General features: G+C 33.4%; 2 protein-coding genes, 1 long non-coding RNA gene and 1 pseudogene across 5 annotated transcripts; 3 read left to right on the forward strand and 1 right to left on the reverse strand.

Moving 5' to 3' along the window:
* Positions 1-3,524: 3,524 nt before the first annotated feature.
* On the reverse strand, positions 3,525-10,023 carry LOC148781715 (uncharacterized). Of its 3 annotated transcripts, none has more exons than XR_016057871.1 (6): positions 9,934-10,023; positions 9,570-9,640; positions 9,402-9,490; positions 7,878-7,954; positions 6,430-6,473; positions 3,525-3,821 (listed from the first exon to the last, which is right to left on the reverse strand). It is a non-coding gene; the product is annotated as an uncharacterized LOC148781715 (long non-coding RNA). The 3 variants fall into 3 exon arrangements; XR_016057872.1 differs by having other exon boundaries at positions 6,399-6,473; XR_016057873.1 differs by lacking the exon at positions 6,430-6,473.
* A 1,764-nt stretch (positions 10,024-11,787) lies between these two features.
* Positions 11,788-12,342, forward strand: LOC18435037 (pentatricopeptide repeat-containing protein At4g21065). Its single transcript, XM_006845094.1, has one exon. It carries the CDS (start codon positions 11,788-11,790, stop codon positions 12,340-12,342), a length of 555 nt encoding a protein of 184 aa, XP_006845157.1.
* Positions 12,343-12,405: 63 nt separating this feature from the next.
* Positions 12,406-13,554, forward strand: LOC105420725 (pentatricopeptide repeat-containing protein At5g27110-like). The gene is made up of 3 exons (XM_011625443.1): positions 12,406-12,523; positions 12,673-13,185; positions 13,304-13,554. The coding sequence occupies exons 1-3, from the start codon at positions 12,406-12,408 to the stop codon at positions 13,552-13,554; spliced, it is 882 nt and encodes a 293-aa protein (XP_011623745.1).
* A 787-nt stretch (positions 13,555-14,341) lies between these two features.
* Positions 14,342-15,078, forward strand: LOC148781716 (pentatricopeptide repeat-containing protein At4g16835, mitochondrial pseudogene; annotated as a pseudogene).
* The last annotated feature ends 474 nt before the right edge of the window (positions 15,079-15,552 follow it).

Raw genomic sequence — 15,552 nt, forward strand, 5'->3', positions numbered from 1 at the left:
CACCTTTTTTTTTTGTGAAAACGACCTATGTAGGAGGGGTCTGATAAAGTGGTTTGGTCTTTTTATCTCTTTTACGTCTCTCCTCCCCTTCTATAAAAAAGAAAAGAAAGAAGGTTCTCTCTCTAGTATTTCTTCCAAAAAGTCGCAAAACGGCTGCGTTTCTCTCATCTTTTTCTATTTCTACCTCTAGCCCTCAATAAGAGAGAGAGTGTGTGTTTATTTGTGCGCGTGTGTTAAAGTTGCATCCAACTATGAAATGCAATTGGGGTTGGCACCTCCCTCTCTAAAAAATTAATAAAAAATAAGTGGGGCTAGACTAGTCAGTTTTTTGAAAGAACCGGTCAATCCCAATATATAGTCAGAACAAGACCGGTCTTATCAATTCGCAATTTACATCGGATGATTCCAATTAAAATCGACTTTTTTAAAATAATTGACCCAACCAAGACCATGAAACAGCCCGTAATAATATCTTAGGAGGGGAAAATTGTTAACGAAGGGAGACAAGGGCTCACGCACATAAAAAGTATAGCAAATACCCTCCCCGCCATCGCATGTTTATTTCTTCCAAAGATGGACCGAGGAATTCTTCGGGCTTTGAATCCTATTGATTTTCTAGGACCATAATTTATAATGAAATGCTTGCATGTTGAAACATTTTTCCTGACAAAAAAACTACACATTAGTGTCATATCAAATACTTTGAAGCAATAAATTAAAAATTACTGTAATTTGAATGTTTGGCTGATTCTTTTTTAGAACCGGCTTGGTTAATTAGAGTTTTAAATGGCAACATTTTTTACATTGGAAACTCGTGTCAATGCCCTAATTCTCAACTTATCTTGTGATTTCTTCAAATCTTAGAATTTTATTTATTTTTACGAGGAGCCATATGAGGTGAAAATCTCACGTACGGTTTTGTAGAGTGACAATAAGAGTGAGTGTGCTCCATGGTGTAAAATCCACTCTGCATCTCTCTCTCTCAATTCTTCATGAGTTCCATAATGCAAATCTACTCCTCTCTTTCACTCTCACACATACCCTCTCTTCCAAAATGTATACACACATAAAATATTAGTCTCTGTACTCGTATATTTGTTTAACTATTTCTCATAAAACAATAAAAAATCATAATAGAACAATATATTTTCTTTTTTTGAAATTTTTTGAGGCTGGATTGGCCCAAACTAGTTAGATGCATTCCCGACCAGTTCTGCAAACGGCCGATCTGCTTCACCAATATGAGATTTCAAACATTGGGCATAGGCCCAAATAGGAGGCCCCTGTAGGCGGAAGAAATAATATAAAAGGAATAACCATTATGAGTAAGAAGCAAAAAAAAAAAGGAACTAATGTCCTCCAAATTACCATTATTTCGTCTAAACTACCATTATTCAGTAAATTCCCTCAAAAAAAAGTTTGATTTTATTTATACCTCTGTTTTAGAAACTTTTTTCCGAATTGCCTCTATTTTAAACATTGAAGTTCGAAGTTGTTCCAAACAACTTTGGACTGAAGGTCCGCTGCTGGGTTTTATAAATTTTTATTCACCTTGGACCTTCAAAAGCCCAAAGTTATTGTTCCACATGAACTTCGGACTTTTAAGTCCGAGGTGACATTTGATACCTTTTTAATTGCCAAAATTTTATTCATCAAAACGTTTATATTTAATGCCTTTTGTTGTTATTATTTTTCCAAACATTAACTAAGAATCTTAAAGGTCTAAAGTATGATTACGAGTTCGACCTTCAAGATCCGAAATAGGGATAATTTGGAGAAAAAGGGTATGAGGGTAAAATAAAACTTTTTTGTGGGGCTTTTATAATAACCAATTATTCTTTAAGGGCACATTATTTTGAATTTCTAGAGAGGAAAAAAAAAAGCCCAATAAATTTCAAGCTATAAATTTTCTTGTATATGATTTGGATATTTCTAGCAATTATTGGTGGGTGTTCTTTCCCATAATCCCTAAATTTTAATTATTTTTTTATAAATTTTTAAAATATCTCTAACTATCAATTATTTTTTTAAAATCCATTTTTCTGTATTTGGTTAAGCGTATTTGGATTTTTTAAGGTTTCTTTTAATTTTAATTTACTTTTATTGCATATTTTATTTTTTAATATTTTATTGTTTTTAAATTTATCTAGAGCTTTTGGCCATGTCCAGGCCGAGTAATTCCCCTCGCCAATGGACTTTGTCCCCTAGGCCAAGGCAACTTCTTAAACACTGAAAAAATAAATAAATAAATAAATAAGAAAAATTAAAAAGAAAAAAAGAAAAGAAGAAGAATTGGTAATGCTCTTCTATTCCGAGAAAGGCAAAAATACTTCATGAATTACTAATGTCTTCAAACTTCAAACTATTCTCATGAATATGCAAAACTATTTATCGAGGGTGTTAAAATGTAGCGGAATTTAATTGGGAAAAGGTTTCTATACTTCCCCGACATCATAAGATCTATGCTTCCCCTACCATCTAGTTGTTCAATTTTGATCAAGAGAGCCACTCATCATTTTATTTTATTGAAAATATTGTTTTTATATTTTTCACTAGTGCAAGTTTAATAGAGGATTGGACATACAAAATTTGGTGTTAAAATAGTTTATAAAAAAATTAAAAATAAAATAGTGTAGAGACGTGACATTGTGATTGGGGCAATCTTAGCCCTGCCTTTAGAATGAATGGTTGGATAAAGGAAAGTACATTAGTTTTATGTTATAGGGAAGGCAACTTGCCCAATTATTGGCATGTTTGATGCTCATACATCTCATATGTATGAACGAACTAATCTTCACAACCATCATAGAGAGAAAGACCAAGTCTTTGATATTATCAGTAGGGAAAATTACATATACATCAGTTATAGATTTTGTTATTACGGCTCTACCGAAGAGTTTTATTACTACTGTGTCTGCTTTTTTCATGTCAGAAATTTTAAAAAAATAGGATTTTAAATTTTTTCGGTTGTTGAACAATCAAAAACACCAATTTCAATTCTTGAAGAACCGAAAATTTAACATATTCGATTGTTGAAGAACCAAAAATTTAAAATTTTAGGCTTTTCAAGAGCTGAAAAATACTTTCTTTCTTGTGACCTATTTTTTGTTCTCTCTCTTATGGCATGTTTTATCCGATAATATCAAAGGGGAACAAAGTTTGAGCCCCTAAATTTAGGAGAAATCTTAGGGATAACATAACTTCAAAGAGGTAGAGAGAGAATACGCCACAAGATTTCTTCTAATCTTCTAATCTTAGAAGCTCTAATATTTCTCCTAAATTTAGGGACTCAAATTCTTGAAGAACCAACATTGGTCTATTTTCTAGTTGTTTAACAACGGAAAATACTTTAATTCGGTTGTTCAACAACCGAAAAAGAGTAAAGTTGTCTTTTTTTTTTTTTTAATTTCCATTTTGACATAAAAAAAAACGGACACGTGTAATAGCCGAAACTATTCGTAAAGCTATAATGTGTATATATATATATATATATATATATATATATATATATACACAAACAAATACTGAAAGATCAAATGTTATTATCCCTAAAACAATCCAATGGTCACAAATACAACTCCCCCAAGAATGGAAAATTCAGACTTCAAATCCAGCAATTAAAACCCCTTAGAATAATATTTTGAATCAAATAATAGAAAATATAGATGGAGAAGTAGAAATACTATTTAATAAAAGATCTCCTTCCTTAAAAATAAAAGATGATAATTATCTTCCCTTATCAAATAATTCATCAAATTTCCTATCATCTAGAAGATTTGTATCTAGTATATCCAGACCTGAAACTACATCATCTTTAGAACCTGAAATACAAGGATTAGTTAGAACTCAAGATAATATATATAAACCTATATATCAACCAATGTACACAGATACTCTAGATCAAGATTTTCAATTATTAACATTACAAAAAAAAATAAAAAAAATAAAGATTATATAAAAAATGATTATTTAAGCGAAAACAATTAAGATTTTCGAAATTGGTACCTATCTACATTTTCAAAAGAATTATTACAAATGACTCATAAAAGATACAATAAATTTTTGAAAAAAGAAAAAATAAACTTAGGATTGTTTGAATGGCTCAAAACTACATTACTTTTAAAAGGAGTAAAAATTCCTGAATTCAATAAACTACATACCCTTGAAAATCAATATCAAACATATACTACAGAACAACAAAAACATATTCGAAGTATTCATCCTCCAGAAGAAAGTATAAAAATTCTCGGAAAAGATAAGCAAGAAGAATTAAAAATAATAGCTACTTCATATAAAACACTTCCTGGATAACACTATCATAAAATGGAACTATTACCTCATTTATTAGAACAAAATAACTATACGAATTTATATTTACAAACCATAGGAAAACAAACTACCAGAATAGAAAATCTTATCAGACAACCATAAGAAAAAATTGAATAAAGGAAAAATGCAATATTATTTAAACCTCCTCCTCTAATTAATAAATAAATATTTCAAATGAAAGAAGAACATTCATCTGAATTAATGCAACAATTAATTACCAAATTAGCAAGTCTAGATATCAAAGGAAAGGATAAAGTTAAAAGTCAATAATCAGTAATAAAGATAACAGAACCAACAGCTATGATGTTACATGAAATACCAGAAATTCAGAATACCATTACTAACATCAAAGATGCTTTTACTCAATCATCTCTAGAAAATAATATCAACAGAATAGATTATGGTAAAAAATGGAGACCTGTATCTCAATCTAGAATGTACCATACTAGACCTACTCCAGTTGATATACAATTTGAAGAAGACCTTATATCCCATACTGTATCATATTCAGGACGAACTATTGTTAATTGGAATATAAACGGAATGTCCGATCATCAGATTCTTGATACAATGAAACACAGGACCATGTATGCCACTGCATGCAAGGTCTCTGGAGCTCATGACCAAGATGTAGCAAAAGCTATTATTTGTGGCTTTACTGGTTGGCTCAGATGATGGTGGGATTTCCACCTTAATGATATATCGAAACAACAAATATTAACAGCCACTAAACAATCATATATTAAAAATGGATTAAATCAAGACGTCGTTCAAGCCGGAAGCGATGATGTCAATACCCTCATATACACAATAACCCTTCACTTTGTTGGAAGTACTGCCCTACTAGAAGCAAGATCTGAAGACCTCCTTTCTAATCTTAAATGTCCAACCCTTTCTCACTATAAATGGTATAAAGATGTTTTCTTTTCCCGCCTTCTTATTCGAGAAGATAGTAGTTCCGATCACTAGAAAGAAAAGTTTATTTCCGGCCTTCCCTATCTCTTTGCTGAAAAAGTCCGCAACTGCTTTAAAACAAAAAATGGGGGGATTATTCCCTATCACCCCTATACTCTAGGAGAATTATCAGCCGAGATATGTGTTGAAGGGCTAGCTCTTTGCACTGATCTAAAACTCAAAAAACAACTTGATAAACAAAAGATGACTGGTCATAAAGAACTTGGTGATTTTTGCGAACAATTAGGATACAATCTAACTATTTCCCAAAAGAAACCCCATAAAAGAATAAAACAAGAAAAGCGACAAAAATCATACAAAAAATCATATAAGAAAAATAAATACAAAAAATATGAACAACCTCCTAAAGGAAGTTCTAAATATAAAAGGCCTAAAAGAAAAATACCTAGATGCTATAAATGTGGAAAATTACGACACTATAAAAATAATTGTCAGGTAAAGAAAAAGATAGAATCATTAATATTAGATGAAAATATAAGAAATCAATTATATGAAATTATTCAACTATATGATAATAATAATAGTACAACATCTTCCTCATATTCGGAAAGTTCTGATGAAGAATCAGATATAGGAATAATAAAAGAAGAAGATTTATTAAATGAGACATCTTCCTTCTCAAAAAACGACAACAAATGTGCATGTCATACTATTACCAAAGAGGACAATTTAATTCTAGAAATTATAGACAAAATACCTAATACTGAAGATAAAAGAACAATAATCAGCCAATATATTCAGATAGCAAATGCTAGAAATAAACCAACTCCCTTAATAAAACCACCGGAAGAATATAGCTTATCTGAAATACTTAAACGAATTGGTCAAAAGGGTAACAGCCATAAAGAACCTACTATTGTTGAACTAAAACACGAAGTTATTGAAATAAAATCTGAACTTAATAATTTGAAAAATAGGGTTAAGTTATTAGAATTAACTAATCAATTAACCGATAATCCATCTGAAGATGAAGAAATAGAATTTGATGAGCTAATAACTAATAATAGAATATTAGATAAACCTGAATCTTCTAAAAACAAACAAGAACCTCAGTTAAATTTAATAAATAAAATCTTAAATCAAAAATGGTATACCTTAATTAAAATAATAGTTCAGAATGAATACCATTTCCAATCTATGGCCTTGATAGATTCAGGAGCCGATTTGAACTGCATAAACGAGGGTTTAGTCTCTAACAAATATTTTGATAAAACCACGCAAATCCTAAATACAGCCGATGGAAGCAAATTGAAAATAAATTATAAATTATCAAATGTTGTCATATGCAATAATGGCATCTGTCTAGAATTACCATTTATCATGGTAAAAGGACTTAACCAAGCTGTTATTTTAGGTACTCCTTTTATTAGTATGCTATACCCTATTGTTATAGATCATACTGGATTAGAATCAAAGATTGAAGGAATAAAAGTAAAATTCGAATTTATTGATAAACCAAAAATAAAAGAAATAAATAATATAAAACAAAATCTACAAAATAAAGAGAAATTTTTATATCAGCTCAGAACTGAAATAAAATATAAAGCAATTGACGAACAGCGATCACTTCCTAAAACGAAATAAAAAATCGAAAACTTAAGACACCAATTTGAAAAAGAGATATATAGTGATTTACCTAATGCTTTTTGGAATCGACGAAAACATATAGTATCTCTTCCATATGAAGAAGGATTTTCTGAAACTAAAATTCCAACAAAAGCTCGCCCAATCCAGATGAATTCAAAAATGTTAGAAATTTGTCATAAAGAAATAACTTCTCTCTTAGAAAAAAGATTAATAAGGCCAAGCTCATCTCCATGGAGTTGTGCCGCCTTTATGTAGAAAATAATGCCGAAAAGGAACGAGGAGTTCCAATATTAGTTATCAATTACAAACCATTAAATAAAGTTTTAAAATGGATCAGATATCCAATTCTTAATAAAAAAGATTTATTAGATAGACTTGTAAATGCTTGTATTTTTTCAAAATTTGATCTTAAATTCGGATACTGGCAAATACAAATAAATGAAAAGGATTGCTATAAAACAGCATTTAATGTTCCATTTGGCCAGTATGAATGGAATGTAATGCCATTCGGCCTAAAAAATGCACCATCTGAATTCCAAAAAATTATGAATGATGTTTTTAACCCTTATATGACATCTATGATAGTTTACATTGATGATGTTCTTATTTTTTCAGCTGATATACATCAACATTTCAAACATTTAAATATATTTCTCAATACTATTAAAATGCAGGACTCGTAGTTTCTGCAAAGAAAATAGTTCTTTGTCAACCTAAAATTAGATTCTTAGGCCATAATATCTTCCAAGGCACAATTATTCCCATAGATAGAGCTATTGAATTCTCTATTAAATTCCCTGATATTATCTTAAATAAAGTTGAATTACAACGATTCTTAGGATGCTTAAACTATATTTATGATTTTATTAAAGATTTTGCTATTATTGCTAAACCTTTATACGATCGACTAAAAAAGAATCCTCCTAAATAGACGGATCAACATACTAATGTTATTCGAATTCTTAAAAGCAAATCAACAGAATTACCTTGCTTGGTCTTATCTGACCCTACTGCTTTTAAAATTATTGAATGCGATGCCTCTGAACTTGGTTTAGGCGGAATCCTTAAACAAACAAGTAAATGATAAAGAACAATTAGTACGTTATACATCTAAGGCCTGGAATTCTACACAACAAAACTATTCAACCATTAAAAAAGAAATTTTAGCTATTGTTCATTGCGTGAATAAATTTCAGAGCGACAATCTTAATACCTCATTTCTTATTAGAACTGAATGTAAATCGGCTCGCGATATTTTGCAAAAGGATGTTCAAAATCTTGTATCTGAACGGATTTTTGCCCGTTGACAATCGATTTTATCTTCTTTCGATTTTACAATTGAAGATCTTCATGATTCTTCTAACTCTCTTCCTGATTTTCTCACCCGTGAATTTTTGCAGGGGGAGAAGGGATCTACCGCCTCTTGAACCAGCCTCAAAAAGGTACGCAATACAATTATTTAATATGAATATCAACAATAGCAATAAAGGAAAACTACCTATGAAGATTGTCCCGACTATATCTGACTCACCCCTACACTCCTATCCGCCTTTATCTCTAGCCAGATCAATCAATTACCCAGAATATTCATCCCAACCAAAATATGTTCCAGTCTTCACTCCAGCATCTAGCCCCAATAAATCCGTTAACCCAAATAAATCAATATATGAAGAAATTGCTTTATTGATAGATGTTACCATTGATGAAAAACATACACATATTGACCCAAATAAATTAGCCACTCTATATTTACAAAACCACCTTAATCCTTCAAACGGCAACAAGACCAGAGAGTGGTACGAAGCTGTCCTTTTAGAAACAGGGTCTATTTCAATTATGCATTTCTTCAATCCCAATACAAAAATAATTGGATATTCGAAAATACAAATAAGAAAATTATGATGATTGGGGGTACGGGCCATCCCAGGGCCGAAAACTTCAAGCCCCAAAATTTCAATATAAATCATATCGATATATTGAATATATAGATATATGGCATAAAGTGTTTGCATATCAAAACCTAAATAATTCTCATACATGGTTTGTCCAGATTAAAATGCCTGTTTCTAAGAGATTCCCTAGTTGGTTTCGTTATTGATTTCTAATCTGGAGATCAGGAACTCAAATATTGCCTGACTCCTTCAAAGTTGCTCAAACAGCATTTGCTGAATATAATGGAGTTAATGATGATATAGACTATCATCTCTATTTTATGACTATATATCAGATACCCTGGATAGTAAAATGGGAATATGGAATAAATGAAAATACTCATAATAATTTTGAATATATACCCCGATTGGGAAAGAGAATATCGATTCGATGGTGGGATGTTTTTAGCATAGACCCAAATACTATAAAACCTAAACGAATACCTCATGCTGCTCATGATTATCAAAATGATCCCAAAGAATTTGCAAATACTTTCGCCAAATATATAAGACAAATGCGAAGACAAAACCCTAGAGCAACTAAAGATGAACTGTAAAATCAGTTATTAAAGATCATACAAGAAGAAACCTCAGAAGCCACTCTCCTTCATCTGAGCCTGACAATGACTTCAGCCACAGACCCGAATAACCCCGCTCAGCCCAGCAATCTGTACAAACTATCAGCTATTAAACGCTTGTCACATCATCCTCTTGAAGCCACCTGTATGTCCATGTAAAAGAAGCCACCTGTATGCATCCAGAAGAAGCCACCTATACATCTATCCAAAAACGGAATAAAAGAGGTCGACAGACGGCATCTGCCATACAACAGAAGAGACAGAAGTCACTAGTCAAGATGCTTTCCGTACGATATGGCCGACAAAAGTTAATTTTGCTTTTTCTTTTAGTCATGTCATGTACAAAAGTTAATTTTTCTTTTGCTTTTTCTTTTAGTCATATCATGTACAAAAGTTATTTTTGCTTTTTCTTTTAGTCATGTCATGTACAAAAGTTAATTTTGCTTTTTCTTTTAGTCGTGTCATGTCTCGTTCACCCTTTATCTTTAAGTCATATCTGTCTTTAAAGTTTCCTTTCTTCTCATCTACCTTACCAGCTCACCACTGTCAGTCCGATAAGCTTCATTTCTTCTCTTTACGTCTTCTCCGCTCTTTATGTCTAATCAAAATAGCTCCAGCTCGACACCTTTGCCTGCTCACTCCTGCCTATAAAATGCTCTCTTCTCATTCACTTGAGGCATCGGGAATTTTCACCTGCTCCCTCTCTTCAAAAAGCTCCGCCTGCTCTCTCTCTCTTCTTAAGCTCTGCCTGCTTTCTCCCTATTCAGAAAGGCTTCATTACTTTCTACCCAATCACTTTCAGCCTGACTTCTGCGAAACCTTCAGGCAAGTCTTTCTCAAGTAAGATCTTTTCATTGCCCTTTATTTTAATTTGCAGCAATGTGTGACTGTAATATACATAAGTTACCATCGTTCTGTCCGGACGAATGACAACATTTTTCAAGTTTCTGCCTTTGTAAATTGTAAGTTGTGTCTGTACTCGGCTTTAATCTGTCTGTACTTTATACTTTGTTTGAATCTGTATCAATAAAGATTGTTTATATTATGCAGTTTAAAATAATAGTTAGCGTGAAGATACGAAATAGCAATTATACCACGTGGATAATATTAGATATCTCTGTTATTTCATTCATTATTATTCATTATTATTCTATTTCTATACTACACTTCTCTTCTTAGATCATTATTAGACTATAGCACTATGTTACTAAGATACCATTAGAATTTAAGAATTTGACAAACGATAGATCTTGGTTGCTGAGAATTTAAGAATTTGACAAACGATAGATCTTGATTGCTGTTTGGTATCAGAGCCAATAGAAATTCTTAAATTATTTACTGTTAGACTATTTTTTGCCAATTATAGTGTTTAGGAGATAAGATTATAATAAAATTAGTCATTTATACGATAGTCCGAGTGCTAAGACTCATTGTCACCCAGTCATAAGACCATTTAAGCCAAGGAGAGCCGTTCAGGTCGTTCAAGACGTAAGAGATTGATCAGAGTCATTATCCGTACCGATAAATGGAAAATTTTATTAAAACCTTATCTAATAAAACACTATCATCGTCTAAAAATACTCTAATGGTAAAAAATAAAAAAGAAGCAGTTATTGAAAATGTTGAACAACATATTCAAAACTGGAACATACCAAAAGTCCCAATAACAGACATATATAAAAAAAAAAAATTTAATCTAAAAATTGGATACGCCATCAAAACGGATTTTCGAAATTGGTACCTATCTACATTTTCAAAAGAATTACTACAAATGACTCATAAAAGATACAATAAATTTTTGAAAAAAGAAAAAAATAAACTTAGGATTTTTTGAATGGCTCAAAACTACATTACTTTTAAAAGGTGTAAAAATTCCTGAATTCAATAAACTCCATACCCTTGAAAATCAATATCAAACATATACTACAGAACAACAAAAACATATTCGAAGTATTCATCCTCATGAAGAAAGTATAAAAATCCTCGAAAAAGATAAGCAAGAAGAATTAGAAACAATAGCTACTCCATATAAAACACTTCCCGGAGAACACTATCATAAAATAGAACTATTACCTCATATATTAGAACAAAATAACTATACGAATTATATATATATATATATATATATATACATATATATATATATATATATATATATATATATATATATATATATATATATATATATATATATATATATATATATATATATATATATATATAATTTTTCCTTATTAGTAAGTATCTATAAGGTTGAAAACTCCTGAATATCCAAATGCATGGCAGATATACCATGCATTTTATAGAAGCATGGATATAAAACTTGAAGAACAGGTTTTGTTAGTAACAGAGTCTGCCATGGCAACACCTTCTTTCCAAGGAAAAACATGGCTTCTCAAACATTCACATACCATTCCATATCTCTTCGCTTGCGAAAGAAATTCTCCACTCGGTATCTATTCTCAACAATCACAACACGCCGGGAACAAGAACACTACCCCTCGATCAAGTACGCACGGCTTATCAAGCTTGGCTTTGAAACTGATTTATATAGCTGCAATAGATTGATATGTGCATATTCCAATGCTAGAGACATGGCCGCAGCAACAAGAGTGTTTGAGGAAATGCCCCATAGGGACATCATTACATATAATACTATCATATCATGCTATGTTCGGAATGCGTGCTATGAAGAAGCTATCAAACTGTTTAGAAGAATGCACACCATGGACGTGGGTTTAGATAGGTTCACCATGGCTGCAATTCTCAAGGCATGCAACCATGCATCATTTTGTTTGGATCATGCACACCAATTATATGCATGTTCTTGGAAGAATGGGTTACATAGCGATGTTTCTCTATGCAATGCTATGATTAGCCTCTTCGCTCAGTTGGGCGCATTAGAAGAAGCTCGGCAGGTCTTCAATGAAATGCCTGGATGAGACCTAGTCACCTGGAATGCCATTATTGATGGATATTCTCAATATGAGTCATGGATCGATGCCATGGGATATTTTCAACTGATGAAAAGGAATGGAATGAGACCAGATGTGTACACATTTGTCAGCGTCATGTCCTCACTTGATGGCATAGCATCCGTGGATTTTGGCATCCTCCGTGGCTGTATAGAGAGAGCCCTCTTTGTACTGATACCTCCATAGGGAATTCATTGATTGGCTTCTATACAAGGACTAAAGAAATTGATGAGGCCCGAAAGCTTTTCGAGCATATTCCAAGTAAAGATTTGGTATCTTGGAATGCTCTTATTGCAGGTTATTATCAAAATGGGTTCTCTGAAGAGGCGTGGGAGTTGTTTTGTTGGTTGAGACGGGAGGCCATGCAGCCCAACAGCTCACCCTATACAATGATTCTCTGTTCTTGTACAGTTTCACCAGAGATCAGTGAGGAGAGTCAAGTGCATGCCCTCTTAAAGAAATCTGGTTTGCATGATGATATATTTGCAGGAACTGCACTGATGGACTGTTATGCTAAGTGTGGAACAATGGAAGGCGCTAGAGATTGTTTTGAAAGAATGTCCCAAGTTAATTTAATCTCGTTTAACACCCTCATTTCAGGATATTCTCAAAATGGTCGATACAAAGAGACATTGGATGTATTCTCCAAAATGCAAGAATTAGGTACGAAGCCTGATAGGTTTACTTTTTCTGGTCTTTTGAATTGTTTCATTGACCAAGATTGCTCAAAGAAGGCGAGCAAACGCACTGCCAAGGAATTAAATTGGATACTGATTCAGATGCTTGTGTCTCTGATGCTCTGGTTAGCATGTATGCTAATTTCCAGGAGATGAATAATGCTCGAAAAGTTTTTGATTCCATGCTTTACCCTGATATTGTATCATGGAATCTATGATTTCCAAATATGTTTTGTTTGGTTACATAGAAGACTCATATAGGCTGTTTGCAAGAATGAGACAGGTCCTGAGGGACTTTGATGAGTTTACTCTCTCAAGCCTGCTTAAGGCATCTTTAACGTTAGAGCAGGGAAGAATGCTTCACGCTTCGGTTATAGTCTCAGGTTTGGTAGAGGATGAGGTTGTTATTTCCGATTTGATCCATCTCTATACACGAAACAAGTGCATAGAAGATGCTGTAATGGTGTATAACACGATTTCTGACAGGAACGAGATGGTTTGAAACTCATTTCTAATCAGCTCTGCTCAAATCGGGGCCAGAGAGGAGTGTATCAAAGTTTATGGCCAAGGGCTTGTGCGAGAAATGAGGCCCACAGAATTTGCTTTAGGATGCATCATTAGGACATGTGGTAGCTTACCATCAGTTAATGTAGGCAAACAGATACATACCCATATCATCAAATTTGGAATCGATATCACAGGTTATGCTGGAATAGCTCTAAGAGACATGTATACCTCTTGTGGATGCATGGATTCTGCCAAAAAGGTCCATGATGCCTCATCCAACAAAGGCATCCATGCATGCACTAAAATGATGGTTGGATATGCTCGTACGGGACTCTTTAGGGAAGCTTGGGCAATTTACGCCCAGCTTGAGGAAGCATGTGAACAAATGGATGCAATCATAGATCTCCTTCAAGTTGCCGGAAGTGTAGCATCAATCAGTCTTGGAAAAAAGCTTCATGGGTGTGTTTTTAGACATGGGTATGAGACAGACCATCATGTAAAAACGGCCTAATCAGCATGTACTCAAAAGTGTGGGTCAATAAGAGATGCAACTGCCCTTTTTGAGCATGCATCGGACATGAATATCGTCACATGCAATGCCATGATAGCTGGCTATTCTAGGAATGGTTGTTCTCAGCAAGCAATAGAATTGTTTGAGCAAATGAAGAACATAGGTGTTGAGCCAAACGACATTTTTTTTGTAGCTCTCTCAGCATGCTGTCAAAAAGCCCTTTTCGATCACAGATTAGAGTATTGTTCCCAGAGAAGTTCATTATGCATGCATGGTGGATCTATTGGCGAGGGCAAGGCACCTTGATAGGGCAAGAAATTTTATAGAAAGAATACCTATTGCTGTTGATGAGCAAGTATGGCGCACCATGTTAGGTGCAAGTAGAATGCATGGTGACATAAATCTAGCAGAACAAGCGCCAAGAAATCTACTAGAGCTTAACCCTAGAAATTCTTCAACCTATGTTCTACTATCAAATGTATATGCTTCAGCTGGAAGGTGGGATGATGTCACTAGAGTCAGAGGAGAGATGAAATCAAAGGGAATAAGAAAGGAACCAGGGAGTAGCTCAATAGAGTACAAAGGAGAGGTTCATGTGTTCTTTTCAGATGATGGGATTCACCCATTGTTGGATGAAATACATTTAAAATTGGTGGAAGTTATTGGCATGGTGAGAGAGACTGGGTGTATCCCGACACAAGGCTTTCACTTCAGGATCTAGACGAGGATCAGAAAGAGCATGGCCTGCTCCACCACAGTGAGAAATTGGCACTAGCTTTTGGCCTTCTAAAAATGCCCACAAGAACCCCAATTCAAATAATAAATAACCTTCGAGTTTGTGGAGATTGCCATACAGCATTTAAATGCATCGCCAAGATACTTAACCGAGAAGTGATATTGCGAGATACAAGCCAATTTCATCATTTTTCCAATCTGGTTCTTGTTCTTGTGGAGACTACTGGTGACTCGGATCGATTTGTCCAAGGAATGGACTGTCCTGGAATATGAATTAAGATTAGGACACAAGTACAGATAAAACAAAGCACAGCCGAAATTTCAACCTCAAGAAAAAATCTGTTTGTGTATCCATGCGGCTGATGGGCTCTGCATTTTGCATGACCGTTACATAATCAAAACAGATGTCGTAGAATTGTATCACAAGCGTAATAAGATCACTTGTTCCAATCACTTGCGAGTGATAGTAAACTCCAAATTTTATCAACAGGGCTCGAGTTTCAACTAGAAAAAGGTCTGGCCCAACTAGTTGAATCGGTTCATACAATAAATCCAAGAAAATGAAATAAGGCATCCTATGGCAGAGTTTCTAGTTGAACCGGTAAATTCAAAACACTGTACTTTTAGCAAAGGCAGGTTATTTTATGAACCGGACCAGTTTTGGTCCAATCCATAGTCCAACCTGTTAACCCAGGATATCCCAGTCTAGTTTCTAAAACATTGATCGGTTGATCATTTATTGAGAAA

Source organism: Amborella trichopoda, chromosome 6, assembly GCF_054954075.1.
Source record: "Amborella trichopoda isolate Santa Cruz 75 chromosome 6, AtrichopodaSantaCruz75HAP2 v2.0, whole genome shotgun sequence".
In the NCBI taxonomy this organism is placed as follows: domain Eukaryota; kingdom Viridiplantae; phylum Streptophyta; class Magnoliopsida; order Amborellales; family Amborellaceae; genus Amborella; species Amborella trichopoda.

Excerpts from the sequence above, each read along its gene's own strand:
- LOC18435037 (XM_006845094.1), top strand. The coding sequence starts at position 11,788 with ATGGCTTCTCAAACATTCACATACCATTCCATATCTCTTCGCTTGCGA.
- LOC105420725 (XM_011625443.1), top strand. The coding sequence starts at position 12,406 with ATGGGATATTTTCAACTGATGAAAAGGAATGGAATGAGACCAGATGTG. Across the intron at positions 12,524-12,672 it reads TTTTGGCATCCTCCGTGGCT|GTTATTATCAAAATGGGTTC; the intron begins GTATAGAGAGAG and ends CTCTTATTGCAG. Across the intron at positions 13,186-13,303 it reads TCTGATGCTCTGGTTAGCAT|ACTCATATAGGCTGTTTGCA; the intron begins GTATGCTAATTT and ends GTTACATAGAAG.